This window comes from Heterocephalus glaber, unplaced genomic scaffold (assembly GCF_053883595.1).
Source record: "Heterocephalus glaber isolate CG9 unplaced genomic scaffold, H.glaber_assembly_v1.0 deba00000943, whole genome shotgun sequence".
Taxonomy (NCBI): domain Eukaryota; kingdom Metazoa; phylum Chordata; class Mammalia; order Rodentia; family Bathyergidae; genus Heterocephalus; species Heterocephalus glaber.
The window spans coordinates 2,346,564-2,374,047 of NW_028258175.1; the positions used below are offsets into that span (position 1 = coordinate 2,346,564).

General features: G+C 57.3%; 1 protein-coding gene across 3 annotated transcripts in view; it reads left to right on the forward strand.

Annotated features, from left to right (window-relative positions):
- Window positions 1-8,684: 8,684 nt before the first annotated feature.
- Window positions 8,685-27,484, forward strand: part of Gsg1l (GSG1 like) — a 196,427-nt gene continuing 177,627 nt past the window's right edge. The window contains exon 1 of one of the 3 annotated variants that reach the window (XM_087209079.1): window positions 8,685-9,029. In XM_087209079.1, coding sequence (XP_087065205.1) covers window positions 8,714-9,029 — 316 coding nt within the window. In that variant the 5' untranslated portion in view covers window positions 8,685-8,713. The remainder of the gene's footprint in view (window positions 9,030-27,484) is intronic. The other 2 variants (XM_087209078.1, XM_087209076.1) reach the window with 2 other exon arrangements.

The window sequence follows — 27,484 nt, forward strand, 5'->3', positions numbered from 1 at the left end:
TTCAACCCCTCCTTCTCTCCTCATGCCCTGTTCTCTCAGCTTTCACAGGCACTCCAGTCACGTGATGCCATCTGCCACGTTGTGATGGAGCATGGGGCCCTCACCAGATGCAGCTACCTGATCCTGGACTTGCCCTCCTCCGGAACTAAGAGCTAGTTCTTTTCTTGATAAATTTCCCAGTGTCAGGTATTCTGGCATAGCAACAGAAAGCAGACCAAGATTCTACCCTTGCCTCCTTCTGAATCTCTCTGCGTTAGCTCTTCATCACTGGGACAAAAATACCTGCTATAAACAAAGAGCAAAGGTTTATTTTGACTCATGGCTCCAGAAGTTTCAGTCCATGGCTGGCTGGCTCTAAGGCCGGCACAGCATGGTGAAGGATGTGGCAGAGCCAAGCAGCTCAGTTCATGGCAGACTGAGCAGAGTCAGGGAGCAGCACCAGAGAGGAAGGGGTGAGGCACCACGTAGGGTACCCCGGGCCATGTCTCCATGACCCACCCAGACACATGCAGGAGCGTGCTGTACTAATCCGCTAAGTGGTGGTTAACCCAGCGAAGCTGACACATCAGGATTGGTGGTCACAGACCCACTTACCCTGCAAAAGCAAATAAGCAACCTCCTCACCCAGTGGGGCCCCAGCTCCAAGAGCTCCTTCAGCTGCAAGCCCATCAGTGAACTGGTGCTCGGCTGAGTGCAGCCCGGATCCAGGCCTCTCCACCCTCCTCCGAGCTGTGCGTGGGACACTTCCTAACACTCTCCAGGCGCCTGGCCGCACGAGAGGACGGGCCCCTGCAGGCCTGCGGCCTCGCTCCCACAGCCGTGCAGCCGGAGGACAGGAGGGGCCCCAGCGAGTCGGAGTCACCCATTGATTCTGAGCACGTACTCATGTTTTTGCAGTACCGGGGTGGACCGGAGTGCCCTGTGTGCTCTAAGCAGGGCGGTACCCCTGAGCCACACCCCAGCCCGGATTTCGGCTTCAGAACTTCGTAATGTCCTCAACCACAAGGGGGCGCCACACCGGTTGCACGGCCCTTCTCACTCTTGTGTCTCCCGAGACCCTGACTTCACCTATCTGAATGAAACCCTCTTCTAACTTGCTCGATTTGTTTTCTTGTCAAAATCTCCCTACTCAAAATGGGCTGAGCACTCGCAGGGGTCCGGGGAGACACCTCTGGAAGTGACAGCTGCGTCGTAAGGTGTCCTGGGCACTGGGGTTGGGGTCTCACGGCCGGGTGAGGCCCAGCTCTCCTGCTGACCCGGGGCAGCTCCCCTCTCCCTGCGCCTCAGGTTCGCGCCTAGGACACAAGAGCACGAGGCACGCAGGGCTGCAGCAAGGAGTAAACAGGTCACGTGTGCGGCACTTAGTAGCCGGACAACAAATCACATGTTTCTGTGCTTTGTTTTCCCTGGGAGATGAGAAGGGGAAGAAGACTCCGGCAGTGTGAGCGCCCGTGCCGGCTAACACAGCCTCCGGGTGGGCTGCAGAAGAGGCGCTTTGGTCCAAATCCTGGGGACGGCGAGGCTGTGCCCAGTGGAAACTAGAACCGCCCTGCCCTGAGCTAGCAGCCGGCTGCTCACCTCCAGCCTCAGCCTGGGGTTTGGGAGCCCCAGAACCACAGACCTGGCTGCTGAAGGACGCCGAGGCTCCCACGTGGGAGTCCCCACGTCCTCCGAAGGGGGTGCCCCATCACCATTTGTCACAGCCAGAGCAATATCCTAGTCACTCTCCAGTTGACCTCTCCCACTTCTGCCCTCTCTCTCTTTCCTGTGGTACTGGAACCCAGACCCTTTGCACCGAGCTGCATCCCAGCCCTTTTAAAATTTTGAGACAGGGGCTGGGGATTTAGCTCAGTGGTTTCGCCACCAGCTGCACAAGTGCAAGGACCGGAGTTCGATCCCCGGTACCAAAAAAAAAAAAAAAATTGAGACAGGGTCTTGCTGTATTGCTAAATCACCCAGGGTCCAACTTTCGATCCTCCTGCCTCAGCCACCCAGAGCTGGGATCACAGGTGTGCACCACCACGCCTGGCTCTAGTCCTGCCATTCTGTGATTGTCATCTCATCTGTCAGAGGATTAGACTCACTCCTGCCTTCAGGGCTAGTTTGTGGATGTAATGAGTTAAAGGCCATGAAGGTGCCTACACATGGAGCAAGCACTTCTATTATGCTCTTTATTTTATTACTATTATTTCTTCGTTGGTGCTGAGGATCAAAGCCAGGGCCTTGTGCTTGCTAAGCATGTGCTCTGCCCCCGAGCTGCACCCCAGCCCTACATTTCTTATTTATACCATCACTACTGAAGACTCCGGTGACCCCTTGTTACCACGTGGGGAGCAACTGCAGCCACGGGCGACGCAGGGCAGCTGCTTGGGCAGTAGATGGCTTCCGGCTGTTCCTTTATGAGAGAGCAAGTGCCCACATCTGTGACCGCTCCTGCGACTCTCAGCTGCTTCTCTCTCCCAGAACAGAGCACCTAATCGAAGGCGATTATACGGGGAATGCGAATTGTGCTGGTTTTTCCAGTACTGTAACAAATACCCAAGGCAATCAGCTTGCAAGGAGGAAAGGCTGGTTGTGGCCCACAGTTTCAGAGGTTTCCTTCCCTGGCAGATTGGCCCTTTGCTTTTGAATCTGTGGCGGGGCAGAGCAGCTTGGCAGGGGTGTGTGGCGGAGCCAAGCCCTCACCCCAGGCCTGGGCGGTGAGGAGGGGAGCTGCTGGGGTCGGGGCCCTGCAGCCGGGGGACCGAACCCAGGTTCACGGCCCGAGGTCCCCTCACACCACGGGCAGCTACTCCGAGCCGGCCTGGAAGCCTCCGTCCAGCTCGCACGGCAAGTGACGCAGCCCTCCGTCAAAAGAGGAGACAGCTGCTGCAGCCCCAGACATTAAGATGCTTGAGCCAAAGACCGGGAGTTCGTAAATGAATTAAAACCATCGAAAAGAAGGGCTCATGTAATCCCGATCTCCTTCACAAGTTCCTGGCTTTTGGACACCCTACGCGCCGCTCCTCCTTGTGCGTCACCGTCACGGGCAGACCCTTCTCTCCTCTGCTGTCCTCACCCCTCCCAGCCGGTCCCTCTCGGCCCTGGCTCCCCGGTCACAGCTGGGGCCCCCGCTCCCTCGTCCCCGCGGGTTTGGCCGGCGCCTCCGCTTGTGGCCCCTAGAGGGCAGCAGAGGGAAGCAAACCGCAGCTCTGAAACCTTCAGAAAGCCCAGCCCAAAGGGGCCTCCGGGATCCCCCGAGCCTCGCTTCTCCTCAGGGCTGGGCTGGGACGGGGAGGCCCGGGAGGGACTGAGGCCTGAGCACTGAGTGGGGAGCAAGGGGCGGAGCCTGTGACCCCAGGGCTCGCTCTGAGCTGCTCGGCTTCCTCTGAAGACAGCAGAGATGGGCCGCAGAGGTCTACGGGACCAGGGTGGCCCCGGGCTCTAACTCCTGCCCTGCTCCCCCCCCCCCCGCCCCAGTGGAGAGTGAATCCAGGCCTTTGCACTGAGCTACGACCCCAACCCTTTTTATTTCTGTAGCTTTTTTTTTTTTGGTACAGGGGGTCGAACTTGGGACCTCGTGCTTGCGAGGCAGGCGTCGGAACCACTGAGCTAAACCCCCGGCCCAACCCTTTCTATTCCTTTGAGACAGGGTCTCACTAAGTTGCCCGGGCTGGACTGGAACTCGTGATCCTCCTGCCTCAGCCTCCCAGAGTGCTGCGAGTGCAGGCGTGTGTCATCATGCCCAGCCCCTGTTCCTTCTCGAGCCTCAGTTTCCCCAGTGGAGACGCGGAAATGCTAGAGAGCTGGCAGAATTCCGTCAAGAGTCAAGTGTGCCCCTTCGGCCATGCGCTTGACCCGTTGCCCACAGCCCCTGACCACCCCTGCCAGCCCCACGTCTGAGTCCAGGCTGGAGTGGCACCAGCGCCTTGGCGCACTTTGCGCAGCTATGCGGGGTGCGTGCGGGCTCTGTTCTCAGCCTCGGCTGGGCCCGGGTCGGGTCGCAGGGCCTCTCACCACCCCACGCGGGCTGAGCTCCGCCTGCCCGCTCTCCGGGCGCTCACTCTCCTCATCTGTGAAGCGGACGCGAGCCCCTGAGGACCGACAGTGAGGAGGCGGGGACAGTGGGTAGAAGCTCAGCACGCACCGGCAGAGGCCCCTTCCCCGCCCTGATTTACTAATGAGGAAGCGGAGGCTGGGGAGGTTCAGGATGGAGCCAACCACAACTTTCGGCCAAGATGCAGGGGGAGCCGGGATTAAGATGCAGCCCTTCCATGTGCCACCTGGGGATCTTTTTCCTCTTCCCAGTTCCATGTCCTGCCTCGGCGAGGCCTCCATCGCTCCCTCTTGTGTCCCTTTCCCTCTTCTGCCTGCACATAGCACTGTCTGCATCTCTGGGATGTCTCGGCCGCCTCTGAGCGAATTGCTGTCTTCCCTTCTGATCATAAGTACTGTGAAGGCAGAGCCTGGGCAGAGCCAGGGGACAGCTGGGAAAAACTTGTTGAAGAGCCTAAAATGCTCAGATAGTTTCAGAGGACAAGCGGAGGGGCCGGGGTGTTGGTCAGTGGCAGTGCACTCGCCTAGCAGGCGCAAAGGCCCTGGGGTGGGGGAAGAACAGCTGGATGCTTTGCAGATCGTCACTTTCTAATGAAGTGGATCCCTTTCTCCTCTGAGAATCTCCGCCCCACCCCGGGACACCTGCAATTGCACAGAGAGCCGGGTCCCTCCTTCCCCTGGGGACTGGGCTCGGAGCAGCAAGCAGCCCCCAGAAAAGCAGCACCAGGCTGGCAACTTCACCACAGAATGAAGTGGGCATTAGGCATAGGTACCTTGGGAGTCAGTGTTTAAAAAGCCTCCCCGATAATTGGAAATTGGCTAATCTCCCACTGTAAGTAGGAGGCCTGCAGGCCGGATGCTCTGCTTTCCCAGGCTTGGGTTTGAAGTTTTGGAGAACAGGAAATGGCTTCTGAAGTCCCAGGTGAGTGTCCCCGCAGCAGCAGCTCCCAGGAAAAGCCAAAAGCAGAGTGCACCTGGGACCTCTCTCTTCAGAGCATATCTGCGTTTCCTGAAAAGTATGTGTTTCATTACTAATAGCAACGATTTTCTGGTTAATTTTGTTGAATGTAAAAACGTATACGATTCCCAGCTGTACAGCTGCATGGGCTTCCAAGATTCATGTACAGCTGTGGGGCCGACCCAAGGCCCCGCCCAGCCACTATCTGGGAAGTACATAGCACGCTGACTTTTAGCATCGGAAACTGGTTTATCAAAATGTGTTGGGCCTTGAGTCCAGGTTCTGGGACTCTGGAGGGGCCCCACGGGAGCGTGGGCCCTGGCCCCCGGAAGGGACATTTGCCAAGTCTTTGCCAGTCGAAAACACAGGCCCGGTGCTGGCTGGTAATTCGATCACGACAGAAGCTGAAGTTACATTTCTCTGAGAGATCTCATGATTCTTGAATGTTGGCTACTTGTGTAAATGTGACATACCTCGGAGGCCAGCTCCACCCAGGCCGGACAGAATGTGTGTATGGGCCGAATCTGGGCCTCAGGGAAGGTTCCCAGCCTATGGGGGACATGGGCGCGAAAGCAGATGTCAGATTCAGCACGATTCACTCACACTGGACACCCGAGGTGGCATGAGCAGCTGCAGGTCCCAGCAGCGTGGCCTGCTGTCATGTGGAGGGGAGGCCTGGAGGAGGTGGGCAGAGGGGCTGGGGATGGCAGCCGACCTGCGTCTGGCCACCGGCCTGTAGGCCAGGTGAGGGGGCATCCACAGGCTAAGCAGAGGTGTCTGCGTCTGGCTCTGTGGCAGTAGGGGCAGGGCAGGGACACGGGCTTCGGGGAACAGCAGGGTGATGGGAGGAGGCCTTGGCCTATGGCAGTGGCCCAGAGAGAGAAGCCAAGGCCTTCAGCCCGAACTGCTGGGCTCCTACACCAACCCCGATGCCCATCAGTGCCTGTCCACACCTCGGTCACTACACCCATCCCCTCATCTGGGATTTATCGCTGGCACTTCTGAATTCACTTTAGGAGGGAGTGCAGACACACGGCTGTTCCTGCCATTGGTGAGAGCTCCCCCAGGCCTTGTGCCCAGCACAAAATCAGTCAGATTTGAATTCTCCCTGCACTCTGAGATCTGCGTCCATTTGTGCTGGAGCCCACACTGTCCACACCCCAGGCTCATCCTTCCAAACCAAGCCAGAGGACTGGGGTGCAGCTCAGTGGTAGGGACCTTGCTTGGAATGCACAGGCCCTGGGTTCTATCCCCAGCACTGCAAAAGACAACACAGCCTGGAACCTCCAAGGCCACTGCCCATCCTGGCCATCGCCCCTGGCGTCACTCGCCAGCCCCCAGCTGGTCTCTGCTCCCAACCTTCTTCACACAGCACCCTACGTGGGACGTGGCTCCCCTCTGCCCAGACCCCCTGCAGGCTCATATTCCGCTCGGTAAGTGCAGAGTCCTCCTCCTGGCCAACACAGACCTCCCTCCGTGACTGACCCCTCCGCCATCAGCTCTCTGACCTCTTCCTTCTGGTCTGCCTCTCTGTGGTTACCCCCAGAGCCAGGCAGCTCTGGCCTCAGGGCATTTGCACTGGCTGGCTCTGCCTGGAATTTTCTTTCCCTGGCAAATATGTATGCTCCCTCCTACACCTCACTCCCTCCTACACCTCCTTCGAGTCTTTGCTTCAAAGTCACCTTCTCGTGAGGTCTTTGCAAAGCTCCTCCCACACACATCCCACCCTGCTTTAGCTTCTCCCGGGCCCCCAGCCCCGCCCAGTCTGCAGTGCTCTCTCCCCCTCTCCCCAGTGCTGCCCAGCGAGACAGCAGTGCCCGAGGTGGGAGTCGGGAATCTCTGTGCTCTTATGGGGATTTCCTAACCAAGTCAAGTCCCTGAGACCTATTTTTCTGGGCTCTCTTGCCTCTGGAGCCCCAGGATGGGTTCTCAGCCTTGGGGGGCACCAGCCAGTCTCAGGGCTGACGAAGCGCCCTACCAAGCACGCATCCGAGGGCCTGGCTCTCAGGGGTATGCAGATGCTTGTGTGACGAATGCCGCATGGCCGCCTAAAAGTGCTGCGGTGCTCCTGGAGGCTGTTGGCCGTGATGCATCTTCTCTGTCAACCAGTAGCCCCTGCACCCCATCCTCACACACAGGTCCCCCTTCTCAGTGCTGTAGTCAGGAACCTGCTGCCTGGGGCCGGCGAAGGTCTCTAATCAGCCAGTGAGGAGGCCCCGCCCTGCACGCTGGTTCATGCCAGGGACATCACCACCATGCTCTCCTTGAACCCACCCCAGGCAGGTGGCGGTGGCTGACAGAGAGCCGGGCGCACCCACGGGATCAGGGCAATTCAAGATCGGCTAACCTTGAATTCTGCAAAGCTGCTCCTCCGTAAGCTGGGGGTGGTTGGAGCCATTCTCAGCTTGGGCAGAATTCACCTTAGCTCCTGCAATCAACATGCAATTAATTGTCGCCTGCCCCGGGCACCGGGGCATGGTGAGCCGTCCAGAGGGAGTTTAGGGACTGGGCATCTTGAAGCAGAGGTGGACATGGGGATGCTCACAGCCTGGAGATCCGGGTTTGCAGGAGAGATCCCGAAATGACTGAGTTCCCTCACCTGGGTTCGGATGTTAAGAATAGCAGCTAGCATTGGTTGAATGTCCGCTGGGCCACATGCTTCTCACAGGCACAGGCCTCTGATGTGCATCCCTTTTTCACAGGTACGGAAACGGGCTCAGAGGGAGCAGGTGACGCACTCAAAGCCCCACAGCTGTCCAGCCCAGGGTGCCTGACCCCAAAGTCCGTGCGCTGGGCCACTGGGCCCCGCCCCCGCCTGGAGGACTCCAGACTGGCCGCCCAGCGGGGCACGGCTGCCTGAGGACCAGGCCTCAGCCCGCAGTCCATGTGGGGCAGCCCTGTCTGTCCCCCAGCCTGTACCCCTGCATCTCTGCCAGCCTTCCTGAAGTTCTGCTTCATCCTAGAAGGGGGCTGTCCCCAGACAGGGCAGGTGAACTTGGGCTAGTTGAGCCTTTAAACCCTAGGACCCCCGTTCTCGGCAGGACGCCCCTCTGCCCTGTCTGCCAGCCTGCGGTCACAGGTCCCTTCTGCCCGCAGTCCCCACTGCTCAGACCCTTTGGGCAACTCCTTCCTTGGGTCTGGCGGGGGGGGGGCCCTGCCTGGGGGAGTCCCGTGCCGTCCCAGGCCCCCGTGGGGAGCCCCAGCAGGCCCTGCCCTGTCTCTCTCCTGGGCAGGGCCTCTCGACACCCTTGGGGGGGTGTTCCCCAAGTCCCCGCGGGGTCCCCTCTCTGGTGCACCTCGCCCAGGAGACCCGGTGTCGTCAGTGTCCACTGGCGGGCGCGGGGCCCCTTTGGAACCGGCATCCAGGTTGCCTCCCGCCCCCAGTCCGCGCCCGCGCCCGGCGTGGGGCGCCTCCTCTCCCGTGCGGGAGCCGGAACAGTGTCGCTGCCCGCCGGCAGGTGTCTCCCCACGGAGGGGCGCGCGTCCCTGCGCCACGGCCGCTGCCAGGCGCCGGCGGCTCCTCGCCGAGGTGCACTCGCGCTCCGGGCTCGGGGCGCGCCGGGTCTGCCCCGCGCCGCCCGCGCCGCCCCAGGGCGGGGGCCATGGGCCCGTGCCGAGTCCGAGTCCGCCGCCAGTCGCGGGCGCCCGAGCCCCGGGGCGCGGTGGGCAGCGGCCGCTGACGCCGGGCGCGAACTTCGCGCGCGGAGCCCGGGCGGCGGCATGAAGACGAGCCGCCGCGGCCGGGCGCTCCTGGCCGTGGCGCTGAACCTGCTGGCGCTGCTCTTCGCCACCACCGCCTTCCTCACCACGCACTGGTGCCGGGGCACGCGGCGGGTGCCCAAGCCGGGCTGCGGCCAGGGCGCGGGCGCCAACTGCCCCACGTCGGGCGCCAACGCCACGGCCCACGGCACCGCGGCCCCCGCCATCCCCGCGGGCGGCGCGCTCTACAGCTGGGAGACCGGCGACGACCGCTTCCTCGTCAGGAATTTCCACACCGGCATCTGGTACTCATGCGAGGAGCAGCTCGGCGGGCTCGGTGAGTGCGCGGCCCCGGCGGCCCGAGCCCTGGACGCGCTCCCTCCCGCGCGCGCTCGGCCGGGGCCGGGGCCGGGGCCGGGGCCGGGGCCAGGATGGGACGCGGGGCGTGGGAGCCGGCCCGGTCGGGCCGCGCGCCCCCCGGAGGCGCCCGCCGCAGCTGCGGCCGAGCGCGCGCGTCCCTGGCCCGAACTCCGCCACCCGCCCTCCTCCTCCTCCTCCTCCTCCTCCTCCTCCTCCTCCTCCTCCGGCTCCACACCCCCGCCCGCCCTCCTGAGGCCGGGACCTCGCCCCCCACCCCGCCGCAGCGGCTCGGGAGCGGCCGGGGAGTAGGCGACCCGTGGGTGGTGGCTCCCGGGCGCCCGTGTCGCCAGAAGCCAGGGAGCCCTGGGTGTCCTGGTCCCTTCGGAGGGAAATGGGGGCGGTTCTGCCAACTCCAGCTCCGGAGCCCGAGAGCTCGGGCGTTCCTGTCAGAAACCGGCCCCACACCCCTCCGTCGGCTCCCCAGGCAGCCGGGTGCAGGGCGGCCGTGACAGGGCTCCAGGGACAGCTTCTGACAGGGGCTGCGCCCCATCGTGGGCGGTGCTGGCCCTGGGGGTCGGGGGCGGGGGCTCCGGGATGGGCCCGTGAGCAGGGGCCTCTGCCCTCAAGGTCAAGACTGCCGGCATGCAGAGCTGCGGCGTGGACCTCGCACCTGTGGCTCAGGGTAGATGAGGGCGCCAGCTGGGTCCGAGCCTCCCCCTGCATGCCCCCCATGGGCCCGGCTCCCAGGTCTCCGATCCTTGCCGTTGCTTCTATCGCCTTTGTCATACGTGGGCCAACTGGAAACTTCCTGGGGCCTGTCTTGGGTCACTAGCACATTGTCCCTCTGTCCCCACAGATGTGGCTCTGAGCCCTGCCTACCCTCCTTTCGGGAGTGTCTGATGTGTCAGGGTCTTTACAAATGTGTGCAGTATGAAAGTGGTAATGCGCAAGACATAAATGTTGGCCGGGGCCTTGGGGTGACAGGCTGGAGATTTGTTGGGGTGCTGAGGGCTCTGCCTGGCTTCTGGGGGTGCCAGGCCAAACTTTTCTGACAGGTGTCTGGTAGATCCTGCCTGGCCCCTTCACCCAGCACACTGACTTCCGCCGTGCCCTTGGGACTTGAGTTTTTACTGTGGCATGTACTTTGAAAAACAAAAATTAAACCCAAAGCTATCGTGGCTAAAAATCCCTGTCTCCACCCACAGAGGCCTCAGAACACCTGAGGTCCTGTTCCGCAGGTCAGGAGACCCAGCCTTGCCTCTCAGGCGCACCTGCAGAACAGGCTGCCTCCGCCTCTCCAGCGCCCTGGCCATGCTGCCTGCAGAGGCCTCTTAACTGTTTCAGTTCTTTCCTGGCCGCTCGCTGAAGGTCATCGGAGCCATTTCCCCATGGCTCATCCAGGGCTTGCAGTGGGAGTTGAAGCCTGAGTGTCATCTTTTTAAAAATTCTTAACTGAAAAGTATTTCAAAACAGTGTCAGCGGGTGTGTGCGGAGCCCTTTCCCTGCACAAGGCCCTGTTCAGCTTCTCACCTGTGGAGCCCTGGAAGGTCGAGGCCCCGGGAGGGCACCCACTTCTCAAAGGGGCCTCAAAGGGTTTTTGGCCAGGGAGTCTCATTCGGCTTCCGAGAGGCAGAAAAGAACAGTGACAAGCTGGAGAGAGAACGGTGCAGCCGGTTGGGGAAGCGGCCTGGAGGGGCCGGGCCGGAGACCCCACCCCAGGCCCCGTCAGCCAGTTTACCTGTGAACAAAACAAGCGCAGTGCTCTGCGGTCACTGTGGGCTAGAGAGCGCCTCTCCTAGAAAATCATATTTTCCTCCCTGGGAGCTTGGAAAACAGCGATCAGCTTGTCCTGGCTGGTGAGAAATTTGGGAGGTTGCAGCCAACACGGCTGATCGCCACCCCCAAATCCTGCCTTCCCCGGGGATGGGCCTGGAAAGGGTGTCAGGATGTACCTGGCCTCAAACTTTTGTTGCCATGACAACCTGCCTTCTGGGTGCTGTGACCATTCTGTTTTTTTACTCCGAGAGGAAAAACCATTCGGACGACATTGGAAAGAAACCTAGCCCCGCTCTTCCTCCCTGGCCTGCAACAGAGTGGGCGAAACCAGAAGCTGTGCTCCTTGCACATCCTGGGAGACCCCAGGCAGGGGCCCCTGGGAGGCCAGGTGCCCTCCTGCCCAACTGCGGCCCCCTCTGTGCCTGGAGCGGCCTCTGCCCACCGCGCAGCCTCAGCAGTCCGAAGCCCCTTTCCCACACTCCCAGCCGGCAGCGGCCTGCCTTCCCAAACAGACACACTTTCACCAGCCCCGCACAAAGAAAGCTTTTCTCCTCTGGGACAGCGCGGCTTCCCTTGCGGTCAGAGGCGGGGCGGTGTAGAGCTCCCGGGGCTCCCAAGCAGCGCCAGGAAGCTTGGTGGGCCGAGGCCGCGTCCTGGGGTCCGGGGACCTGGGTCCTGGGGTCCTGGGTCTTGGGGTCCTGAGGTCCTGGGGCTGGGACAGGGCCGGCACTCAGGCCTGGGTCCTGGGGTACGCGTGACTTCTGGTGTGAGCCTGAGGTTGCAGCAGCATGGGGACGAGGAGGGGTGGCACGGGGCCTCAGGGCTGGGCTGGCGGGGTGGCTTTGGCGAGAGAAGATGGGACCCCTGCCTTGAGGTCCCAGAGGCCCGGGGAAACGCGTCAGGGGCCCCCACGTGGGGCAGGGAGGTCGTCCTGGGCCGGGGCCTGCTCTTTACTGGCGCTGTGGCTTCAGGTGGGAACTCCCTGGCTGCCCCTTAGGAGGGGACCAGAGGCCACAACATGGGGCTCCAGGCTCAGGGAGTCGCAGGGGTGTGAGCCCTTTGGCCATGCCCCGCCACTCCACCTGGCCGCCCGGTCTCCCCTGCAGCCGCTGCCTCCCTGCCTTTGTGCTCTCTTCCTCCTCGGAGGCACTGGCTGATTCTCCCGAGCTCTTCCCCTGAGAAGCAGCAGCTGCAGCTCCTCACAGTCAGAGGCACTCCGGTCCTCTTCTCGTCTGCTACCTCTCATCACCTCGTCTGTCTCCCCTTGGTCTCTGCACTCCTGCCACACAGGCCTCCAGCATGCCGGGTGCCTCTGACCACAGGGCCTTTGCACTGGCCATTCCCTCTGTCTGGAATGCTTTTCCTCTAGCTCCAGCTGAGGCCATTTCCCACACCTTCTCTCTGTCTGTGCTCAGCTCTGACTGCCTCATTCAGAATGGATCTCTCAGTGTGGCTGCTGCTTAATTTTTCTCCTCTTACTGCCGTTGAGCCCATGTTGGTGTCATCGTTGATGGTGGGGTTGTCAGCTTCATAGTTTCCCGCTGGCTCTCCAGTGCCTAGAACTGGCAAACAGTAGGCACTTAATAAATCTCTATGGACTGAGTGGCATTGGTTGTTGCTCTAAGTCCTCAACAAGCATTGTTTCCTCTCATGCCCACGGCAGCAGATGCCACGGTCACACCCACCTTGGAGCTGAGGAAACTGAGGCCCAGAGAGGAACAGTGACTTGCCCGAGGTCACATAGCTGGCCAATGGCAAAGCTGGGTGAAGGCCAGGCCTGGCTCTTGGCCGCTGTGCTGCCCTGCACCCCAGCCCGGTGTCTCCAGCTGCCTGGGCTCTTCCAAGTAGCCCAGCTGAGAAGAGCACAGCACTGGGCATCGTGGAGCCCGGGTTTGAGTCCAGGCTCTTGCAGCTTGCGGAGAGCCGTGGAGAGGGGCGCCCCTTCCTCCTGGTGCGACGCAGCATTTGTGGGTGCATTCTGCGTGCCTGGAGGAGACCACAGGCTTGGGTCCATCCTGGCTCCAGTCTCCGATGCCTCGCCTGCTGCCCCCCTCGCCCCGATGCCTCCCAGGACTCTGTCTTCTCCGTGTCCTCTGCAGGGACTGAGGGGGGCTAGGTCCCCTGAGGGGGCGTCGTGGGGTGAAGTGGAGAGCTTGGGCTGGAGCTCCGCCCTGCACAGCACCCAGGACACGTGGGGCGGGGGCGGAGGCTGCACCCGAAGCGCACGGCCACTGTGCCTGGCGCAGTGCTGCAGGGCAGAGTGAGTGGCCGGGGTCCGACCCCAGGGCCTCGAAGGGGCATCAGCACCGGTGGCTTTGCCCAGAAGCTGGCAGATCCGGCTGCGCGGGCCAGGGCTCTGACGGGAGAGGCTGCTGTGCTTTGGGGCAGCCCCGCTCCCCAGTCTCCTCACTGCTCACAGAAGGCGGCCTCTTCGGGCGCTCAGGTGCCACAGGGCCATCCTCGCCAGCCCAGCCCCGGGGCAGTGCCCTCCCCGGGCCCAGTTGAATCCAAGCAGGTCACCTCGGCCCTCTTCTTGGGCCCCCAGCACCTTCCATCTCACCCAGCACAGCAGACCAAGCGCCCCCGTGCCATGGAAGCCCTCGGGCCCTGCTCTGTGGCCTCTCTGACCTCGCCTTCTTTTCTCCCCACCAGAGACTCTGGTTCAGCTAACTCAGCCTCTTTCCTGGCCCTCGTACAAGCTGCGACTCTTGTGCCTCAGGGCCTTTGCACTTGCCCTTCTCTCTGTCTGAGAACTCTCCTCCAAAACATACACAGGGCTCCCTTTGCTCCCAGGCAGGGATCAAGGTCGTCCTGGACCACCCTGTCTAAAGAGCACTCACTGCCCAGCCCTGCCTGCTCCTCTGCATTCCTTCTTCATTCATCGTTGCTCCTCTGCTGGGTGTCCAGGACAGGCGAGCCAGCCCGGGGCAAGGGCTGGTGAACACCTCCAGATGCACTCGTGTTCTGGGCCTGGCCATTGCTCTGTGTCTCATCCCCGAGTGTGGAAACCATCTTGCTTCCTTCCTGCTCACTTGGTTTGCTCTGGACGTGTTTGGGGGGACATTTGAGGGGCCACAGGGGCTCATGGCCACCCCATGTTTAAATTCTGGGGTGCCGACCCAGAGCCTTCCCATGAGGTTGCTGCATCATCATCCCTTGCTGCCTGTGGGGCCAGGGTGGGGACGCTCACTTGGTGCCAGGTGACAGGAACAGATGGGTCTCTGGGTTCAAATGGAGCCGGGGCTGGCAGCACTCACCTGTGATCCCAGCGCTCTGGGAGGCTGAGGCAGGAGGGTCACAAGTCTGAGTCCAGCCTGAGCAACTCAGCGACTTAGTGAGACTCTGTCTACAAGTGAAAATATACAGGGGCTGGGGGTGAAGGCCCTGGGTTAGATTCCCAGAAGTGGGAGGAAGAAAAGGCTAAAAGGCAGTTTGCTGGGTGGGCCACACACTCTTCCAGCTCCACCTGTGTTGTCCAAGGGTGGCAGGAGCTGTGCTCGCTGGCCCAGCACCTTCTGGGCAGAGGCGGGCACTGCATGTCACTCAGCCCCTCCTGGGCCCACCGTGGCTGCTCTGGGCTCCCTGAGGGTCCCCCATGCCAGGCTCGGTGCCCAACAGGTGCTGGCCCTTCCCCGGAACCCGTCCTCTGTCCAGGGCAAACGAGAGCCTCAGGCCTCCAGCCGCGGCTACTCTCTGCGTCCATCTGTGTGCCTGCTGCGTGGCTCCGCCTCCCCTTCAAAGGCCAGCCCGAGAGCCGGGCAGAGGCCGTGCGGACTCTGTGCCCTGGTGAACCTGGGGGCCCGAGGCGGTGGCCCTCAGAGGCCCGGATCCCTTTGGGAGGGGAGCTGTAGCCTGCGCCTCCAGCGCTCTGGGCTGTGGAGGAAGCACGGCTGGTGCATCACAGCGGGGAGAGCAGTGGCTGAGCTCCGGCTCCTTGGGCCTGGTGTCAGCGAGGGTGGGGATGGCCTGGCCCAGCCCACCCAAGCTCGCTGCTTTCTGCTTTCCGGGGACTCGGCTGGAAGATGCTGCCCAGGCCCACTGCCCTCTTCCCCGCAGTTGGCACAGGATCCAGGGTAGTGGCTGTGGCAGCTGTTCTGTGTCCCAGCTATGCTGGGAGTGGGTCCGAGACGGCTGTGGGCAAGGAGAGGAGACAGAGACGAGGGGACACAGGCAGGAAGGGGGGTGAGAGAGGAGGCAGATTCGGAGGAGGGGTGACCGAGACAAAAGAGAGAGAGTGCGTGCGCGCGTGCGCGCACGCACGCACACACACACACACACACACACACACACACACGCCCGCAGAGCCGGGAGGCCGTGCAGCCTGCTGCAGCCCTGGGGGCACTGTCCCCTCCGTCCTGGGCCAGTGGAGGCAGTGTGGTGCTCGGGCTCCAGCCAGGCTCACCGACCCGGTCTCATCCCGGTCCGGTAAGGGCAGCACCAGCAGGAAGTCTTCGTGAGAACAGCGGGTGGCTGCTCTTCCCGTGAGCCCTGCCGTTGGGGCAGACATGGTGCACATGGGGCCTCACCCTGCCTGTCCCGTCCGGAGTCTGCCCTTCCTTCTGGCGTCTCTTCTTTTTTATTTTTTTCCGGTACCGGGGATCGAACTTGGGTCCTTGCGCTTGCTCAGCAGGCAGCAAAACCACTGAGCTAAATCCCTGGCCCTATCTCTTCTTGCTCTCTCTTCTTTCTGTTGGCTGCATAAGCCAGGAACAGCCTTGTGTCTTTTCAGGGTTCTTTTACATTTTCCCCCGGTAGCAGTGGAGTGGAATTCTGAGACCACGCTCATCTTCCCATGTATGAACTTGTACCTGGTGGCCATGTTGTTCTGACCCTAAAGCACTTTCCAGCATACTCATCTTTGTTTTTAAAGGCTTGTCCTCTTTTGTATTTTGGGGGTTTCTTTTGGTACCGTGGATCAAACTTGGGACCTTGCGCTTGTGAGGTAGGTGGTGGAACCACTGAGCTAAATCCCCGGCCCCTGTCTTGTTTTGTAATAAGAAATTATTTGGGAGGATTTTTTTTGACTCTTTCAGTCTTCATTCATTCATTGTTTTAATTGAGCACCTACTTTGCACCAGTGCTTCTGCTAGTGAGTTAGCTTTTCACTGCTGTGACAAAATGCTTGAGAGGAACAACTTAAAAAGAAGAAAGATGCGTTGGCTCATGGTTTCAGTCTGTGCTTGTGTGGGCCCATTGTCTGGGGCCAGTGCTGAGGCTGAGTGTGACAGGGTAAGCTGCTCACAGCATGGCAGCAGGAGGCCCTGCCCTGAAGCCCACCCGGCTAGGAATCCGTGAATGCATTGATCACCAGTGAGGTCAGAGTGCTCCTGATCAATTGCCTGCAGACCCCACCTCTCACATTGCTGCCTGGGCCGAGCCTTAGCGCAGGAGCCTTTGAGGGACTCTGAGGTCCAGACCACAGCAGCCCGGCGCCAGGATACCTGCTGAACCCGGTAATCGGGTGAATTGGTGATCCGTGTGGACTTCAGTGTTCGGTCTTCATGGTTAGTTCTGGAGGGTGGAGATGTGATCGAGTGTTCTGGAAACTTCCTTGACAGAGTGACGTTGGAACTGAGGCCTCAGTGACCAGGAGGGAGAGTCCGGGAGGGAGCACAAGGAAGATCGCCTTCCGTGGCTGTGCTGTCAGTTCCTGCTTCTTGAGTCAGTTGTAGTGACTTGTGTTTTCTTAGAAAAATCATTTTTTTAAAAGTAGGAAGATATTTATTGATAGGAAAGCTCCTGAGGGGTGAAAAATCATTTTTTAAATCAAGCTTTTCAAGCGGGGATTTAGCTCACTCATTTTGCCGCCTGCTGTGCAAGCGCAGGACCTGAGTTCGATCCCCAGTACTCCCCGGCCCCCAAACCAAGTGTTTCAAGCTTATTTGCATGCAGTTCAGCATAGCACTTTCTGAGGATTAAAAGAAAAAGCCTCCCTCTGTCAGTTTCCTTACCTCCCTCCTCATTTTAAGTGTTTGTACCTTTCTTCCCCACTGATTGGTCTGGCTGCTGAGGGCGACACAGCCCCGGGTGGAAATTGCTTTCTGGACCCTGCAGTGAGAGCTCGAAGCTCCCATTGCAGGGCCAGTCCGAGCCGTCCTGCTGCCTCTGCCCACACCTGGACAGCTGGGCTGTTTTGAGCCTCTCACTGCCCCTGCCCGTCAGTGACCTGTGGTTAGCAGCTCTGTCTGTTTACATTTTCTGATGCATCCTTTTCTGGGCTTACTTTTCTGAGGTTTGTTTTGTTAATGTTTTCAGTTTTTAAGTTGAAAACTTTGTTCTCATGATTAAAGGAGGGAATGCAGTTAATGCTATGAGTTTGCTTCCAAGCACTACTTTGGCCAGAACTGGGGGTTTTAAAACACGGTGCATTCTTCAAGATGATTTTCTAAACTTTCTACAATTACATTTTTTCTAAAATGCAAGTTTTGTTACTTATCCAAGAGTAATTTAGAAGAGCATTTAAAAATTTCCTAGCGCTTTATGTGTTTAGATTTTTATAATTAATTTTAAATCTACTGACCAGTGAAGAACATGCAATTCTGGTTTCATATTTTTGAAGATGTTTTATTTGAAAAAGCAGGTATATTTCCTGAGTTTAGTTTAAAGATGCTTTATACATAGTATTATTTAAAGACTTTGTATTGCTATTTATTTATCTTTCATCTCTTGATCTTCCTAAAGCTGGACAAGATCAGTTTTTCTCTTCAGTAAAGTTCTGCCCATTTGTACTTGCAGTTCTATAGGTTTTGTTTCTGTAAAGTTTGAATCTATGCTATTCATCACAAAGAGATTCATGACAGTTATATTTTCATGGTGGAATTGTAGATTTTATCTTTTGCCAAGATAAATTTATCTTTTGTCAAGAAGAAATTTATTTTGTCAATAAAATGACGATATCTCCCTAGTGAAACCTTTTTGCTTCAGTTCTACTTTTTATATTCTAGTATTGCTACCCTGCATTCTTTGGTTTGTTTTCTTATTGGTCTTTGTATTTTAATTTTTCCCTCCATGTCTTTTTGTAGGTGCAAATCTGGTAAGAACAGCTGAGTGAGATTTCTTTCTTTTGGTACAGGTTGAGGGTCTAACCCAGATAACATTTGTTTCTATCACAAATGTAGTTGGTCTCATTTTTAAATTTTTTTGTTAATGTTCACTTTTTTGTGTGTGTGCCGGGGATCGAACTCAGGACCTTGTGCTTGCAAGGCAGGCGCCGGAACCACTGAGCTAAATCCCTGGGCCTAAATTTTTTGTTAAGTACTTTCAGTTTTTAATTTTTTTCTGTTTCAAATTTAAACATTTTCTTGTTTTTTATCTTTTACTGTTTAGATTAGTATTTGTTTTCTTTGCTAATGATTCAAAAAGGTGGGGACTGGGAGAAAGAAAGGACTCAAGATGCACCATGCACAGGTACAAATTCCCTTTGAAGAATGTGATTGTTATGTATATTTAAATTGTACCAATAAAATTAATTTTCAAAAGTACACTGAGTTCCCTGGCATGATGGCATGAACCTGTAATCCCAGGTACTCTGGAGGCTGAGGCAGGAGGATCAGAGTTCAAGGCCAGCCTGGACAACTTTGTGAGACTCTATCTCAAAATAAAAAGGGCTGGGGATGTAGCTCAGTGGAGAAGTCCTTGCCTGGCACGTGTGAGTTCTAGATTCCATCCCCAGGACTATGTACACACACACACACACACACACACACACACACACACAGTATACTGCTGTTAATTCTGTTTCTGATATTTGCATTTCCATTTTTCTGATAATTATGAAGAGTGAAAAATCCTACCTAACATCCAGGTAGGATAAGGAAATTAGTTGATTCTGAAGTCTGTTCCTTTTTTTTTTTTTTTTTTTTTTGGTACCAGGGATCGAACTCAGGTCCTTGCGCTTCCAGGGCAGGCAGCAGAACTGCTGAGCTTAATCTCTGGCCCAAATGGTTGTGACTTAATTTCGTGCTTAGCTGCTTTCCTTGCTGGTTGCCCCTTTAGTGGACTTCTCCTCTCTCTTTAGGTCTTGGTGCTGGGGCTGTTTCTGTTTGTGTGTGGGCTGCCATCGGGTACAGACAGTGGGTGCTGGCTGCCATGTGAGGGGTGCCCAGGTTCCTCCCTAGGGAACTCCTGGTTGTGTCTTTGTGTTCATGTGTGTGCACCTTTGTGTGTGTGTGTGTGAATGATACACAGGAAGCAAGCCCATCCCCCGCTTTTTTCTGGTATTGGGAATTGAACCCAGGGCCTTTGGATTGAGCTACATCTGAGAACTTTTTACTTTTTAATTTGCTACTGGGTATCGCTAAATCGCTAAATTGCTCAAGCCAGATTCGAACCTGCAATCCTCCTGCCTCAGCCTCCCAGGGTGCTGGAACTGTAGGCGTACATCATTGTCCCGGCTGAGGAGACATTTAAGTGAGGCTGGAAGAGTGAGAAGAAGCCAGTTTGAACAATCAGAGGAAACGGTGTCCAGGCAGGGCCAGGGCTGGCAAAGGCTTCGCTGGGGAACTGGTGACCGAGAAGAGGGGGAGAAGGGGAGGGGCCTCTGGGGAGCAGCGAGGTGGGGTGCAGGGTCTGGCGGCAGCAGTGTGCTGGGCGCCTTGTCCACCCACGCGTGGACAGGCCTGCTCTCGCCTCCCTCTTGGTGGCCTTTGGCTCTGGGTGGCCACGTGGCGGGGTGGAGAGTCCACAGTTTCGACCCGTGCCCTCCATGTCTGGTGGGCAGCAGTGCTGAGGAGGAGATGCTGTCGCTGCCCTGCACCCAGAGTCACTCTTGGGCTCACTCTGGGCCAGTGCTGTACCCACCTGTGCAGCGGCCTGGAGAGCCATCTGCAGCCCCAGCCCCCCATGCGCTGTTTATCCATCCCTTCCTATGGCCCTGCCTCACTGTCCCCACAGTTTGCCTTTTCCAGGATGTCCCAGAGGTAGAATCACACACCATGGTATTCAGAGTAGCTGTGGGAGGCAGTACTGAGGATTGAACCCTGGATACTGTACCATTGAGCCATATCCTCAGCCCTGTTTATTTTAAGACAGGGTCTCGCTAAGTTTTCCAGGCTGGCCTTGAACTAGTCATCCTCCCACCTCAGCCTCTTGAGTAGTTGGGATTATAGGTGTGCATTGCCATGCCTGGGGCAGATTGGCTCTTTTCACTGGGCCGCCTGCATGTAACCATCCTCCATGACTTCTCATGGCTTGATAGTTCATTTGTTTTAGTGCTGAGTAATATTCCAATGTCCATATGCCCAAAGTTTATTAGTTTGCCCCTGGAAAGGCATCTCGGTGGCTTCCAAGTCTCGGCAACTATGAGTAAAGCTGCCAGAAACATCTGTGCACAGGTTTTCATGTGGACATACATTTCACCTCTGGAGTAAACACCGAGGAGTGTGATTTTTGGGCATATCAGAAGAGCGTGCTCAGTTTTGTGAGAGGCTGCTGAGTTCTCAACCAGCCGTCCTCCCATTTTTCAGTCCCACCAGCAATGAGTCCGAGCTCCTGTCCTCTGCACCCTCGCCAGCGTTTGGTGGTGTCAGTGTCCTGGACTTTATGTTTTAAGTTTCTCCCACTATCCCACTTCCTCCTGTACCTACCGCCCGCCAGGCTCTCCCCGGACCCCACTTACATATGGGGTTCATTCCTGTTCTCTGACTTCCATGCCTGCTATTTTATCTCGTGTCATTTCAGTGTTCCTTTTGTCTCATTCTTCTGCATTCCTGAATAAATGAGAAGGCTCTCACTCTCCAGGTAATGGTATCTGCTGTTCAAGAGAGGTTCCTCCCGGCCTCACATGCACTCATACGCACTCGCCTCTGAGCCTCACATACTCCCCTGGCTCTGGGCAGGGCTGGGTCCTAGCCACCTTCAGATGTCCCTGCCAGACTCAGAGCTTCCGCTGTGCTTCTCCCCACTGTGCTTTGGGTCATTTCTGCCTATCTTTCCCTCCCTCACTTCCTCCGTTTCCTCCCTCTTTCTCTCTTAATCCCTTCTTTTCCCCCTTCCCTTCCCTGTCTTTCTCTCCACTTTTCCTTTCTTTAGTATTGAGGATGAAACCAAGGGACTGCTGGGCATGTGCTCTACCACTGAGCTACATCTCTAGTCCTTTTTTTCTTAATTCGATGCAGGGCCTCACTAAGTTGTCCAAGCTGGCCTCTAACTTGCAATCCTCCTGTCTCAGCCTCCTGAGCAGCTGGGATGACAGGCATGCATTACCATACCTGGGCTGATCCCTGCCTGGTTTCCTAAGGAGGAGTAGGTTGGCGCCCCCACCAAAGCCAGAGAGAGCTCAAGGGCCTTCATCCCAGTCCTGGAGCAGAGAAGACACACCCAGGACAGAAAAGCCCTCGTGCCCCGGAGTGGGCCTCTGGGTACTCTGGCTCCCAATGGAATACTTCGCTCTGGCGGCACAGTGAGTGTCTAGAGCTTCGCATCACTGACAGCACGTCGCCGATTCCCTCTTCTGTAGGGCTGAGTCTGCTCCTCGGAGTGTGTCTTTTAGTCCTGCGCTTACATTTTTAGCTCCTTCCCAGCCTCCCTTCCTCTTTTGCCTTCCGTTTCCCCTCGACTGCCTTTCTATGGCTTTCCTGAACTAAGTCTGTTGCCTTATCTTCCAGTCTGCCAAGTCATAGCTGTAGAGTTTGTATTTTCTTAGGGATACAGACACAACCCTTCATGAACAATTTTACCTTTCCTGTGATAGGTACATTGCAAAGACCTGCTTGAGTTCTCTTCCTTGAGTAAATCATTCCTCCTTCTAGGTTGTGCAGTTGTCACCAGTGCCCTGTTTGTGACTATTTTCCCTTTATTACCTTATCTTCAGGTCTGGCAGGGACTCTCCTGGCCTCACATTTACTCGGAAGTAAGATGGCAGTTTTCACCTGTCACCGGGCTGCTGTTAGCGTCTCACTCAAAGATCTTAATGATGTTGCCAGTTGGCAGGTGTGTCTAAGCAGACTTCTAGTTTGTTTTTTTCAACATTTACTTATGTTTTGCGCTGGAGGAGGGATCTCCCTCTCATCTCCTGGGGGCTTGAATGCAGAAGATAGGCATCACCTGCCTGTGATCTGAAGCAGTGTGTAGCCCCGTCTTGAGCAGAAGTGGATACTGTCATCCTGGTTCCTGACGTGCTCTGCTTCTCCATTTCTTCTCGTCTGCGCTGTCTGACATTGCAGCTCAGGCATACTGTGGCCGGCGCACCGAGCCTCTCAGCCAGCCTCATGGGTGCTGAGTGAAGGGAGGCTCGGACAGACTGTCCCAGTCACCGGGATGGCCCCTTGCTGGGCAGTGGGCACCACTTCTAGGGGACCCCATGTCCCTGAGGTGGGTGTGCAGGGGGATGGCTTCCTCCTCCTTGGTGGCACCCGGTGATAAGCTGAGCAGTGGACGTTCCTTCTCTAGTGGAGGTCATTGCCAACAGGTCCAATTTCCAGCTGCCTCACTGGTTTCCAAGCATCATTGAACACTTTGCTGAAAGATGGCTAAGTGGACGAATCTCACCTCCCTGGCTGGCACCAGTCTTATTCCAGAAACTCTGTGACCTCTGTTGAGGGTAGATTTTTTTTGGCAGTGAGAACTGAACCCAGGGCCTTGGCACAGGACTTTTTTTTTGGTACTGGGGATCAAACTTGGGACCTTGAGCTTGCAAGGTGGGCGGTGGAATCCCTGAGCCAAATCCCTGGCCTTTTTTTTTTTTAAACTTTTGAGACAGGGTCTCACTAAGCTGCTAAGTTGCCCAGGCTGGGCTCTGACTTGTCATCCTCCTCCCTCAGCCACCCAGAGTGCTGGGATTACGAGTGTGCAGTTTTTTAAGGAGAGGGCAGTGCTGGGGTTTATTTGTACCCAGGGCCTCATGCAGGCTAGGCAAGCACATTGGCAGTGAGCTACATGCCCAGCACCAAGGTAGATTCTGAGAAAGAGGAGGGGAGAGGGTGGCAGTTACTGCAGCAGACTTAGAATCCAGGAGGCTGGAACTGCTGTCCCTCTGCCTTGCTTCTCCCTCCCTTGCTCACTCGGAACGAAGCTCTCCACACGTGTTAATATCAAACAGGGGCTTTATCCTGTGGCTACTGGGGATAACAGGCAGGACAGCAGGCCTTCATCCCAGGCGGATTCTTCCATATTGTGCTCTGTGTGACCTTGAGCCAGTGACTCCACCTAATGGTGCTGCGTTTTATCCACCAACACAAGGGAGTCAACTCAAGTCCCGAGTTGAGCGGGCCCAGCACAGGGACAGGGTCCCTCATGGGGATCGGCACAGGGGTAGCACACAGGCCCTGGTGCACATGCGCCACCATGGGCTCCCAGTGAGACACCTGGATGCAGGGCTGGGCAGCACGGGATGGCTGGGCACGTGGGGTGTGACACCTCGGCAGTGGTTCTGAGAGATGCCAGGTGGCCAGCAGTGCCGCCCTGCGTGGGGAGGGGCTGCAGCCCACAGAGACGGCCGAGAGACTGCCCTTTCCGGGGATGTCCGTTCTTAGTGGCTTGTGGACATCTTTTCTCGGCATTTCATTCCTTCCTTTGTTAGAATGTTTTGAGTGCATACTGTGTGGCAGGCACTGGTTTCTTGGCTTCTTTTTCCTACTAAAGATACAATGGTGAGCAAGACAAGGTCTCTACTCTTCTGAATCCTTAACTGTGACTTGGAGGGAGCGGAGAGGCAGCAAACAAGCAAACAAACAGGAGTGCTCAACAGTTAGGATGAGGGATAGAGGAGGCTGGAGGGACTGAGGAGCCGCTCTGGTTGGAGAGGTCAGGGATGAGGACTCCCTGCGGTGGTGACATTTCTTCTGGGACTGGGATGTCGAAGCAGAGCCTCCCCTCAGGCAGAGGGAACAGCGGCTGCCAAAGGCTGGAGGTGGGGGCATGTACGGCCAGGGTCCAGTTAGGAGGCCACTGCAGTGGCCCAGGCAAGAGAAAGTGGCGACTGAGTCCGCGTGGTGGTGTGCAGGAGGGTGACAGGCTTGGGAGAAGAGGACAGGATGTGACGAGACTCGTGGGGGAGGGCAGCAGGCTGGGGTGTTCGCCCTGAGCTGCCGAGCAGTGAGGCCATGTACTGAGATGGGGCCGGGGAGGCTGGGTTTGGACTGAACACCGGGAATTTTGTTCTGGACACATTCTCACATTGACTTCGGATCTGCTGAGGACTAAGCACAGGCATCCCAGCTGCTGTGCGGGTGCGCGCGCGCGCGCGTGTGTGTGTGTGTATTCCGCTGAGGGTTTCTCAGCTCGGGCACGCCGACTCTCTGGAATGGATCATTTTTTGTTGTAGGGCACTGTTTTGTGCATGGCATTTTTTTCTTTTTGGGTTTTTGAGACAGGTGTAGCTGTGGAGCCCAGGCTGGCCCTAAGCTCCTGCCTCAGGCTCTTGAGTGCTGGGATCACAAGTGTGTGCCACCATGTCTGGCTCCTGGTGGGGTTTGTAGAAGCTTCCAGCACCTCTAACCCTCAGAGGCCAGTCGCACCCACCTGTTGTCATAATTGGAAATGTCCCCAGGCGGTGCCAAGCATCCTCTTGGGAGGGAAATTGCTCCTGGCTGAGAACAAATGTGAAACTTTCCTAGAGACACTTGCTGTCGCCGTAGGAAGTGGTCGTCGAGGGCCAGCACCACCACCTTTCCTGTCCATGGCCGACAGCCCTACCCGGCCGCACTGCTGCTTCCTAAATCTCAGACTCTGCCTCAGAGCCCTTCTCTGCACAGCTGACCAGGAGCTGCTGTCCGCGACTGCGTTTGGCAAATAGACAAAGCTCATTTGTTCTCCATTTTCCGGAGTAAGAAGAACCCGAGTGTGTCCTGTGGTCACAGCTTGGCCTACAGTCAGATCCTGGAGAGCAGTGTCCCCAAATATAAACAGAATGATTGGGATTGCTTTCTGTGGATCCGACAGAGCTGAAGTGGGAGGATCGATGGGATGATCTTGGTAACTTGATTTGAGTTTTTGGAGGCAGACAGAATGTTACAGAAATGTGCAGTGGGATCATTATCTCATGGGGCGCTGTGAAGGTGAGCGAGTAAATAATTAGAAAACATTTAGCTATTATCAAGTGCCAGATTTGATCGTGGGAATCATGGAAAAGGAAGGCTCTCGGGTGAGGCTGGAAGGCCTGGCAGTCGGCGCTCTCGGCTGTCGGCGGGGGCGAGGTGCTGGTGCTCGAGGCTCTGGTAATCTGTGTATGATGCTTTGTTCAGGTTTAGCGTAACCATGGAGACAGACTTGCCCTCCTTCCCAGGAAGCAGACTCCAACTCCAGCGTGAGTGTGTGCACCTCGCACTCTCAGCCCCGTGGCCTCTGCTGCCCCAACTTCTGACTTGGGTGGAATGGGCGAGTTGGGGAGACCCTGGAGAGGTTGCTCTGTGGAAGCCGGACTCTAGTTCTGTGGGTTCAAATCCCAGCTCCGTCTCTTCCCTAGGGTGATCTCAAATAATGCACTTAGACTCCAGGAGCCTGGATTCCTCACCTGTAAATGAGATCAAGTATCCCATCCCCTCACCCATCCGGTTATTGGGAGGCTGTCAGGCCTACGAGCAGGGAAGAGCTGCAGGAACTCCCACTCTGTGAGAATGGCCTAACTTGCTACATTGTTATAGTAACCTAGAGCCTTGGTTACCAGGAAACAAAACCAAAATGAAGCAAGAAGCAAGACCCCACTTTCGTGATGTGTCCTCACCTTAGGTTCCTGAATGGCTTCACTGTAGTTCATTTGTGTATTTACTAAGAGAATGTAATGTGAGAATAGCTCCCGGCACATAATAAAGATCTAGTTATGTTGTTATTGTGATAGTTGTTACTGCTGTTGTTGTTGTTACTGTTATTTTGTGTCAACGATGAAAAGTGATTTCCAAAGCCCAGGCAACAGGACCACCCAGAGAGCTGGGCCCTGGTGCTGGAGCAGGCAGCCTGGGCGCTTGAGCCACTACCTACTGCCCATGGGGCTCCTGTGGGCGGCGAGGAGCTCTCCCTGGTCTGACACCGACGTCCTGTCCAGGACGGGCAGTGGGGAACAGAGGCGCCGCTCACATGTGTGGGCCTCAAGTAGTCACCGGAAGGCTTGGAGACAGAGCTGGGGAGAGGCTGTGGGTGGCTGCATCCCGGCAAGGGAAGCATTAGACAACAGTGTCCTACGTGGCACCTGGGTCCAAAGATCAAGCAGTCAGGGTCAGATGGGCGAGTCCAGCAGCGTGTAAGACTCAGCAGGGCTTGCCCGGGCTGTGGTCAACAGAAAATCTGACATGAGAACAGCTCCTGGCACACAACAGAGGTAGTGCTTTTATATCATCACTGTGGTGGTTGTTTTTACTATTGCTGTTTTGTATCAACAATGAAAAATGGTTTCCAAAAGCCAGAAGGGGAACTTGGTTACATCAGTAGAAGCATCACGCATAGCACGAAGGAAGGGTGGATGTCTCCGTTCCCCGCCATAGCGGAGGGGCACCTGAAGTGGCGATTTATCCATCGGGATACGAGGCTGTGTCTTATTAGTGTGCAAATGGCCCGCTGTCCTGACAACGGAGAGATACATGGGCAGATCCTGCTCCTGTGGAGCTTACATTCTTCTTGGGAGAGTCAGTCAGCCTCGGGCCTCACACAGGAGGGGCAGCTGACGTGTGCTAAACCAAGGAAAAGGAGGGAGGGCAGGGTGGCTGGGGCTTCCGGGAGCTGTCTGGAAATGTGTCCAGGACGTCAGTGGAGAGGGGCCCTGACCTCTGTGTGTCCCACGAGTCCCTGCAGGGAGATGTGCCAGAGGACCTGGGAGAAGGACACAGCCGAGCTGACGGGGCTGCGCTGCACGGCCCAGGGTCTCCGGGAGTCAGTCCTTAGACTGGGCCTTAGGGTCATTTGAGTGTTCTTCTGGGAAGGGATTCCAGGAGGTGCTGAGGAGGAGGGCACAGTGATTGGGGAAGGGACCCAGAGGAGCCGCCTCAGAGCTGCCAGCACGAGAGAGCTGGGGCCCGGCTCCTCCAGCAGCTCCTGCCAACTGCTGCTCCTGGCCCGCTGGTGTGCTGGCCGGGCTCTGGCTGGGCCAGAGAGAGCTCCAGAGGGAGCTGCAGTGCACAGCCAGGAGCCTGTGGCCTCTCTGGGCTGGCAAGTGGAGGGCACACAGGCATCTTTGGGAGGTGGTGATGAGCCCCCTGCCGCAGAGTTATGTTCGCCGTTCCTGCCTGATGGCCTGTGCCTGGCACCCGGCTGTCTGCAGGGGCAGCAGGGACTCCAGGGCCTGTTGTCCGAGTTGCCCACTTGAGAGATGATGCAATCCCAGACCTCGTCGTCCACAGAAGATCGGGGAGTTTGCAGTGGGTGGGCGTGAGGAAGAATCACTTTCTTCAAGCTGTTTTCTTTTTCCCTAAGCCACCCACTCCAGCCTCTCTCTTGGGCTAATTCCAAATGGGGCAGCCCACTCAGACGCTTGGCTTTCGGTCACCCGTGCCCCTTCTGCTGACCCATGAGATTCTACACCCGTCAATGTTTTCCCCAGGGCGTGTGCTCGGAGGCCAGGCGGTGGTGGTCAGCCTGGAGAGCCCATGTTGCCTGGAGCTCCAGACCGGCCTGTGCCCCACATGGGGCTCAGCCTCCACCCGACAAGGTCGGACGAGCACAGCTCCAACTCGAGAGCTGACATTTGCAGTCTGTGGAAAACTTTGACTAAGACTTCAAAGCAATTTACTA